Source organism: Galeopterus variegatus, unplaced genomic scaffold (genome assembly GCF_000696425.1).
Source record: "Galeopterus variegatus unplaced genomic scaffold, G_variegatus-3.0.2 Scaffold284, whole genome shotgun sequence".
NCBI lineage: Eukaryota > Metazoa > Chordata > Mammalia > Dermoptera > Cynocephalidae > Galeopterus > Galeopterus variegatus.
The window spans coordinates 673,499-682,855 of NW_007726395.1; the positions used below are offsets into that span (position 1 = coordinate 673,499).

The 9,357-nt window shown below is 43.0% G+C and overlaps 1 protein-coding gene across 1 annotated transcript in view; it reads left to right on the plus strand.

Moving 5' to 3' along the window:
- Window positions 1–8,515, plus strand: part of LOC103585901 (60S ribosomal protein L22) — a 16,660-nt gene extending 8,145 nt beyond the window's left edge. Inside the window, exons 2-4 of the mRNA XM_008567007.1 lie at window positions 1,670–1,774; window positions 3,852–3,976; window positions 6,757–8,515. Of these exons, the coding sequence (XP_008565229.1) occupies window positions 1,670–1,774; window positions 3,852–3,976; window positions 6,757–6,901 (375 nt within the window). The 3' untranslated portion in view covers window positions 6,902–8,515. The remainder of the gene's footprint in view (window positions 1–1,669; window positions 1,775–3,851; window positions 3,977–6,756) is intronic.
- Window positions 8,516–9,357: the final 842 nt, after the last annotated feature.

A 9,357-nucleotide genomic window follows, 5' to 3' on the forward strand; every position in this document is an offset into this window, starting at 1 on the left:
GGCTGGCCGGAGCAGGCCAGGGCCGCTGCCGGCCCCAGCACGTTGTGGGAGGAGGAGGCCGCGGCCCGAGGCCCGCGCGGAGATCCGGGAGCTCTCAGAGCCCGCGGGTCGGGCTCGGTCCCCTGCCTGCGGTCACCGGGGAGCCGGGGCGTGGGGGGTTGCAGGCTGGGCCGGTCACTGGCGCTTGGAGCACGGCCCCTCGGCCTGCTTACCTGGGCGGAGAACGGGGAAGCAGAAGGGGACCTGCCACCTTGGGGAGTCGCGCACTGGGGACGCCCATGGGCAGGACTCGGGGACGAGTGGAAATAGTCCTTGGAAGGGTGGCCTGGCCGGTTTGTTTTCAGAGTGGAGGCTGGTTTATCTGGGTGCTGCCACAGGGCGCTGCCACAGATCCTTTCTGGTGTAGGGCCCAGGCCCAGCTCCATCCTCCTCTAGCCAGGGTCGGCTGGGCAGGGCTGCGCCCTCCCAGGTTACTTCGAAAAAGTTGTTTTTCCATGTTCTTCGCCCCAAGATCCTGCTTTTACTCGTTTGTTGGCACTCCGTGGTTAACATTTCCGCTTCTCTTACTCTTTCTGCCCGGTGAGCTTTTAAATGCTTTCATATATTTGTCTGCTTTTGGTTTAAAACCTCGATGGGAGGCAGCAAGTCCATCGTGCGTAGGTCTTTTGCCTGCTGCTTGTGTCTTTCTGGCGTTAGATCTTAAAGCAGCCCTCTTGACTGACACTGGGAAGAGACGTTGTTGGAAAAAAAAATCAGTGGTTTTTGTTGTAGCAATATGTTTGAAAAGTTGACCCAGTTAATAGAAAGGCCTAGATGCAGTTGTTTCAAACATAAAGGAAAGGGAGTTAAGACGTATTCTTGGAAAGGTGTATTTAGATTCTGCAGAGCCTTTTAAAGTGGAAGTACAGATAAGGAGGTTGTACAGATGCGTTTTTAATGATGTCTGAGTTTGTAGAGGGATAAGATTAAGCTTTATAAGAGTAAAGAAGCTGGAGCCTCATAGGATGTGCTTTTACCGGTGGTTTGGAAGTACTCATTAATGGATTAAACCAGTCAAAAGGCCAGAAATTGTTGACAGTAGTGTTGTAATAAGATCGTAGGTTTTGATCCTTAATGTTGTCCAAACCAGAGTGGACAAGCAGTTAAGAGTACTGTGCAGTTCCCTCCGCTGTTCCTGAGAAGGTAGGTGAGACACAATTAAGGGAGAAGAGATAAAGTGGATCGGGACCCTAGTCTGGAGACATAGAACAAGGATTGATTTCATATTAAAGTTGTTTTAGGTATGCAAGTTATTTGTATAAGGAATATTTCCTGAAACCGTTTGGACATCTCAGCGCAAATGGAAGGAGTTGTTCATTTTATTGTGATTCATAAACTGACTGACCTTCATACCTTTAGAGCTTGGGGAGGCTGGAAAGCTTGAATGGGTCAAGAGTGCTAGAATGATTTCTCCATCAAATGGGCATGACACTCAGGCTCCTAAGATGTAGAGCAATATCTTCCGTATTATCCCCGTGCCACTCTTGGGCAGAGTACAGCATTTGGTGCTCATGCAAGGGAACCCAACTCCAAATATAGTACGGGCTTTTGCACTTCTGACATTTTTGGTGCTAAATTTTTTTTCGAACTGGTTGAGCCTTCATCTCTTATCGTTTGTATACTTTCTTAGAAAAAGCTTGTGGCCAAGGGGGGCAAAAAAAAGAAGCAAGTATTGAAGTTCACACTTGACTGCACCCACCCTGTAGAAGATGGAATCATGGATGCTGCCAATTTTGTAAGTTATATCTTCATTGTTGCAATGAACCTTTGAGATACTACTGGGAAAATGTACATTTCTCTGTTCAGGCTTATAGGCGGCATCACAGTTCTGGTGTTATCATTTACCTCTAAGAGCATGGGCAAGTTACCTGTTTGTTCCCAAGTCTTGCTTTCTCTTGTGCGTGAGGCTGGAAAGTTGTGGGGGATAAATGAGATGGGTTTACAATAAACAAGGTGGGCTCTAGCACATAGGTACTGGAGAATGATCTTATTTTCCTCCTCCTCCTTTCCTTTAGTTTCCAAAAATGATTTTACGTAAAAGTTACCAAGAAAGAAGCAGACTTCATTGAGTCCAACATCCCTCTCACACTTTGGTTGCTGAAGCATAAGCAATGGGCCCTGATCCTCACTAGGGGCTGCATCCGACCTGGGCCTCACTGCTTGGCTGTGGAATGTCAGACAGATGGCAGCAGATCCTGAGGTTTTCCATTGTATTAAGCACCGGTGCTTCAGTTTACTTTAAAATACCTTGCTTGCTGAATGTGATTGGCGCTTGATTTCTTCAGACCTTGCTCTGTACTGATTCGTTGTCCCTATATTTGGTCTCATTCTCCAGTATTCCTCTATTTGACTTCAGTCTAGAAATAGGAAATAGTCTTGCTGCCACATTTTGAACCTGCCATTTGGTTTTGGTACTTTTTTTTTTTTTTCCTCTCTAATAGCTACACTTGGGGAATTCAGACTTAGTATTTGTGTGCAGAAGTCTCCTAAGTTTACATCCGTTCTTCATTGTCCGTAAGGTCAGCTACTACCAAGATCAGTATTATTACAACAAAAATAACTTTCACATAAAAAAAATTAAAGCCTTGGTCTATGGCCACTAATTATACAGAATGGAATTTGGGTAACCTCCTGTGGTTTATTGCCCTTAGCCTTTTGCATTTCTATCCTTCACAGAGTCCCTCAGCTGGGGCTGCCGGTTAGGTCAATTGGTTGGAGCACGGTGCTGATAACACCACGGTCCAGGGTTCGATCCCTGTATCAGCCAGCTGCCAAAAAAAAAAAAAAGAAGTCCCTCAGTTGGCTCCTTAGTTCTTTATCTGTTCAGTGACTTTTTGCTTTTCTCTGTGACTTCTTCCAGTTTGGTATCTGCATGGTGGCCCTGTCCTAGCGTTATCCCTGCCTCCCTTCCTGTTCGAGCCAATCCCTCTATACACTCATCTATGTGTGTTAGATTGTCTTTCCTTCTTCTAGAAGCCTCCTTAAGGTAGAAAACTTGAGTCTCTTAGGAGTCTTAAGATGCAAAAGTCAAGATTTCTGACCTGCTAATTCTCTGCCTCTTCTGTGGTTAAAACATTTTGGAGTTTTAAAATAGAGAATTATAGGAGTTTTGAGCTGAAAGGGACTTCACCTCATTGCAATAGCAAGAAAACAAAAAAAAACCCTTTTTGCATGAAGATTCCTGAAGCCCACGGAGGAGAATGACTCGCCCAGCCTCACATGAGGGTTTGCAGAGTCTGTCTCTGGGATCTGGGGTGGCTGCCCCTTCTGTTGTAGCATGTGTGTGGCTTGGAGCAGACTTGTAATTCTTTTGGTCACTGTGTCTTGCTCTTTCTGCTAGGTCGAGCACTTACTTTCTCCCATAGTGCTGAGAACGGTGCTGTCATACTCCTTAGACTCAGAAGTTGCTTGCAGCTTTAGTTGTGTGTACCTTGGCACAGTTTGGCCTTGGTTTCCCTGTCTGCTGTTTAGCTTTGGACCCATGAGTGTGTTGCCCACTGAGCATTCCAGGTAGAGGTATATTTGACCTATTGACCTTGTGTGGGAGCGGTCACATATGTTTATGCTAGGATGATATGTTCATAGTATATAATACATGTAAATAAGTTTGAAGAGTGCTATTTTCTACCTGCTATTCCCAGATTTTAGACTTTATGTGAATAGCTAAAGATTTGCTATCATTTTCTAAAAGACTAAATGTTAAAAAAAACAACTATACTGTATTGGTTCAGTGTTGGGAATACAACAAAATATTCTCTTGAGACGGGTGGACCTGTCACTTCACTCATTGGTCAATTTGACAATTTCTGCAGGAGCAGTTTCTCCAAGAGAGAATCAAAGTGAATGGAAAAGCTGGGAATCTCGGTGGAGGGGTCGTAACCATCGAAAGGAGCAAGAGCAAGATCACTGTGACTTCTGAGGTGCCTTTTTCCAAAAGGTACGGGAAGGAGGCGAGTGTGACCAGCGTGCACCCAGTGCCCACCCTCACCCTGGGTGGGAACACGGCCACCTGCCGAATAGTTTGTTTTGTGGTTGCTTCTGTTAATTTCTGGAATAGTGCCCAGTGTGGGAGGCAGTGAATGAATGAATGTTATTGTGGTAGTTAACAGTATTCAACTTTTGGTTGTTTTTAAATTTTGTCTTTCACAGACTAAAGTATTTCAAGTAGTGAAGGTGCTCAGACTTGATTAGTCTGTATTCTTAGAAATGAAGATGAAGGTCTTGCATCCTCTTTCTCTAGATCACAATGAAGAGCTTTCATTTTTAATTCCATTTTTTCCCCCTGTAAGTGCTACTGTGGCATTAGATGAAGAATCCAAAGATCTCAGTTTAGACTGAAGCCACTCCAGTTAATTACTGTGGGCCCATTTTCTTTCTTTTCAAGATGGAGACATTAATTCACTTGCCTCTTGCCACTTTATATGGTTGTTTTGAGGATAAGGTCAAAATGCTTTACAGTACTCACTGAAGAATTGGACATGTTACACCTAGCTCCTAGCCCAGGGCCTAACACATTCTTAGGAGTTTTTAATCATACTGAATCAAGTAGTGAGAAATTTTAAGTTGTGTTGGGACAAACTGGTTATAGTCAAGCCTTTGCATTTATTTTTAACTGTACCAGTGAAACATCAATTTTAAAGCTTATGCGAAGTGTGCACGGTCTGCCTGGCTGAGTTATTTATTTACAGGGAAGGAGATTTGATAGCATAAGAGACAGATACAACTTTAGGGCCTCTGGGGCAAACAAAACATCCAGCTTGCTGGGCTTCAGCTGAGTCTGTGGGGAAGATTCTGTAACCTTTCTGTCACCTGTTTACCTAGGGTGAAAATGTCTCCTGATACATCTTACTTCAGTTTCACAGAATTTTTTTTTTTAAACAGATGACTGGTAAGGGGATCTTAACCCTTGACTTGGTGTTGTCAGCACCACGCGCTCCCAAATGAGCTAACGGGCCATCCCGATATAGGGATCTGAATCCGTGGCCTCAGAGTTATCAGCACCGCACTCTACCGAGTGAGTCACGGGCCAGCCCCTAAGATTTTTTGTTTTTTACCCAGTGGAGAAATGAAGGACCCTTAATCTTCTATTACAGCTTTCCTTTTTTGATGATGATAATTTTATTTTCCTGAAACATTCAAGATGTCCCTAATCTAGAGCTTTTTCTTCCTTGTCTCTGAGCGTCAGCAGGTTTTTGCCTGATTTTTTTCCTCCAGCATTCTATTATGAAATTTTCAAGCTACCTGAAATTTTTAATTAGACAGCTTATCTGGGGCTGGCCTGTGGCTCACTCGGGAGAGTGCGGTGCTGATAACACTAAGGCCACGGGTTCGGATCTCATATAGGGATGGCCCAGTAGCTCACTGGGTGAGCGTGGTGCTGACAACACCAAGTTAAGGGTTGAGATCCCCTTACCGGTCATCTTTTTAAAAAAAAAAAAAAAAAGCCAGCTTATCTGAATGCAACATGGTAGAAATAATAAGTGATGAAAGCATACTTTTTAGATGGAACGATCACATTGATTTTCATGTAGGGAAAGTGGATAGAGATAAACTGAGATCTTCACATCTTTGTTAAGATTGTTTTGTTGGCGTAGGCAACACTAAGACAGTATTCATTTCTTGGAGATGGTGAGTTTGTTGATTCATTAACATTTGGGTCCTTACCGATATGCCAGGGATTTACCTGTGCATTTTGTTTAGTCCACATGACAGTCTGAAGGAGATGGCAAGTTTCAGGAGTCCCATTTTTTAGTGGGAAGAAGTGAGGTTTGGTAAGATGAACTTGCCCAGCAGTGGGTTTGTGTAGCGTTATATTCCCTCTTCTGTGTAGTTTTTGGGAAGAGGCGGAATAGCTAACCTCAGGGCCTCCTAAGCAGACAGGTGAGAAAAGAAGCAAATTGCAGGCTTATGGGATCTTTATGGAGTTAGGGTGTTGGGCACAAAAGCCAGTCCCTGCCTTTATACAAAGAGTGAGTTTTCTAATGAGCAGCTTGCTGTGGTGACAGTTCACCTCTCACCCACGGTAAGGCAGCAGATTAGAAGTCTGAGTGCTGTCTGCTGGAGTGAGGACAGTGGCAGGGTGGCGCTGTGTACCCATGCACTGGGGTAGTGAGCGTCACGTGGCAGAAGGGAGAGTGCAGGTATAACACAGCCCTAAGACGCAACCCTGGTAATGAGACAACCTCAAGAGGAGGTTTGAATCAATGAGATGACAGACGTGAAGTACTTGGAGTTCGTTGGAAACCAGGTGATTCCTCAATAAAAGGTATTAAGGTTATGGGCTTACCTGTCAAATTACTACTGATAGTTTTCTCTAGTGGTCACTAAAAACCGTTTTATAGGTATTAGTTGTTGTTTAAGGGACAACTGTTACGTCTACTTAATCTGTTCTTCTTCTTTTTTTTTTTTTTTAAAAGATGACCGGTAGGGGGATCTTAACCCTTGACTTGGTGTTGCCAGCACCACGCTCACCCAGTGAGCCACGGGCCGGCCAATCTGTTCTAATTTAATTGCCAACCTAGAGGACATGCAGCTGACACATTTATTCATGTTAGAGCATTGGCTGGGTATTTTTGCTGTATGTGCAGTTTTTGAAGGGTGGAAAAACATGTTGAATTGTAATGATTTTGAATGTGTGGGTTTGATAAAAGTAAAAATGTTTCAGAATGCAGGAAGGCCACCTGTCCAGTGCAGTTCTCAAGTGTCCTTTCTCTGCAGGTATTTGAAATATCTCACCAAAAAATATTTGAAGAAGAATAATCTACGTGATTGGTTGCGCGTAGTCGCTAACAGCAAAGAGAGTTACGAATTACGTTACTTCCAGATTAATCAGGATGAAGAAGAGGAGGAAGATGAGGATTAAAACTCACTTATCTGGAATATTTTGTATGAGTTCTTTGAATAAAACTTGGGAACCAAAACGGTGGTTTATCCTTGTATCTCTGCAGTGTGGACTGGACGGAACAGTGGAAATGGTAGTAAAGGCTTCACTCAGGCCGCCACTCACTCACTCACTTGTAATTACTCTTTTTCTTGAAAATTTCTGTTCTTGTCGTAGTGATACCAAAATAGAAAGAGAAGGCTAAGGGAACTGACTGCGATTTGACTTGAGCAGGTAGATAAGGGTGTGGAGATACAAGCTTCGGGTAGTCACTATTTTGTTTTTAAAAAGTGTGACAGTCAAGAGCAGTGTCAATAAAATGCAGGTTTCTGGGGCATTTATTTTCATTTTCTGATTACAAATTACTCAATGCACACGACTATGTATGCTAATTCTTTTTCTTCCTATAGAAATAAAATGTGCTTCTTTAGCGTTGTTGCATATTCCGCTACCTTTCATAAAAGAGCTTGGAGAGCTATTGTAAAAGTCCCAGGTTTTAAATTAAGTAAATGTGTACAAAAATGAATTTGTAAATAATCGTTTCTACAAGTCATTGCAACAAACTGTCACTTTGTCCTCCAGCAGAGGGAGCTGAAGACAGGAGTAATAAAAGCTTCCAGATGTGGCCTCCTGTGTGTTTCCCAGTAACGAGCTCTTGTGTCTTTCATGGAGGGTGGCATGAAGGAGGCGTGATTGCCGAGGAGATGGGAGATACCCAGGAAATAGCTGCTTCCATGCCACTTAGGCCATGACTGGATTTAGTGTCAAAAGTCATTTTGCAAACAGAAGGAGGTGTGCCTGCAAGATACTGGGGCAGAAAACGAGGCCTCATCTTGGGATTTTGTGCCAATGTGTGCAAAGGCTAGAGAACTGTGAAAGGTTGTTAGGGAGGCTAGGAAGATGTAATTGTTGCCAAGCGTGACTTTGAAAGAGACCCTGATGCCTGATGGTGCTCTTCTGAAATCCAAACAATTCTGCAGAAATGTCTGCCTTGTTTTACAATTATGGCGTATAAAACTCATGTTTTTAAAGAGCTTGCCTACAGCTGATTTCCACACCTAAATTCTTAAGCTCTGCGAGTTGCATAGCTGGAAATTAAATGTTCCAAGCCCTACTTTGGCTCCAATTTAACATTTGGTGCTCCTGGGATTGAGTTTAGCATGTGGAGGCTTTGCAATTTCATTTGTGGTGAAGGCTCTAGCATTTTCTATTTCTATGCAAATTTCTTGAAGCAGAATTGTTTGCACATTTCTTCTCTGCCCTCACAGAAGGCAGGGTTTCTTTCAAACTCAGTGGAGGCATCAGTTGCTCTTTGGCTGTGTCCCTTGCCATGATTATCAGCTATAAGTTTGTGACCTGGGTTTGCAGATTTTACTTGTTTGTTGCATTGATGTTGCCATGTAGTAATTTTTAGTTTCATTGTTAAAAAAAAAAGAAAATGAGCCCTGGGCAGAAATTAGCATATAATTTTTTTTCTAATTAGTCTCAGATTTTAAAACTTGTAATAAATTGAAACTCATTGGTTTTTCTATGCCTTTTTGAACTCTTGTAATTGAGTTTTTATCATATTTTATATTAAAGTGGCTAACACATGGCTGCTGTTGTGTGCAAGGCTTTTTTTTTTTAAAGGACTGGCATGTTAATCTGGTTAGTAGCAAAAACTTTGTCCTCGTTGATTAATTGCCATATGACGTTACCTTGGTCTTTGTTAGGCTTAGAAAAAAAAGTGTCTTTTATTTCCATTTCCTTCATCTTAGTTGTGCTGTTTTGCCTCAGTGAAATTCTGGAGTTGGCCATAACTGAACTCTCCATGTAGAATTCCTTCAGATCCAGATCCTGGAGAATTGCTTTACAAGCAAATAACTTTTTCTGATGGGGAATGTGTAGTCTGAACTTGAATTACATTACACTTATCACACCGTCTGTGTCCAAAGTACATTTTAGACCAGTTTTCCCTTCTATGTGACTTGCCTCATGCCTACCTGTCTGATCTGAAATAGTCAAGGCACAGAAGCAGATTGGGGTCCTGGAGAGTTTCAGAAAGTCACAAAATAGGAAGTTGGTGTAGTCTTGTTCTTAGCCAACTCTGGTTTCCACAAACACCCTCTCCCCTTTCCCTTGAGTGTGTAGGTGCAGCCAAGGAAATAAGACGTGGGTTAATGCCCCTAAGTGTTAGGATCTAGTCATTTCTAAAGGTTTAACATGTTTTCCTTTCAGAAGCCTCCTGTGATCCCACGTCTGTGACTTTTTTTTTTTTTTTTTTTTTTTAAAGATGACCGGTAAGGGGATCTTAACCCTTGACTTGGTGTTGTCAGCACCACGCTCACCCAGTGAGCAACTGGCCATCCCTACATGGGATCCGAACCCGTGGCCTTGGTGTTATCAGCACCACACTCTCCCAAGTGAGCCACGGGCCGGTCCCACTTCTGTGACTTTTG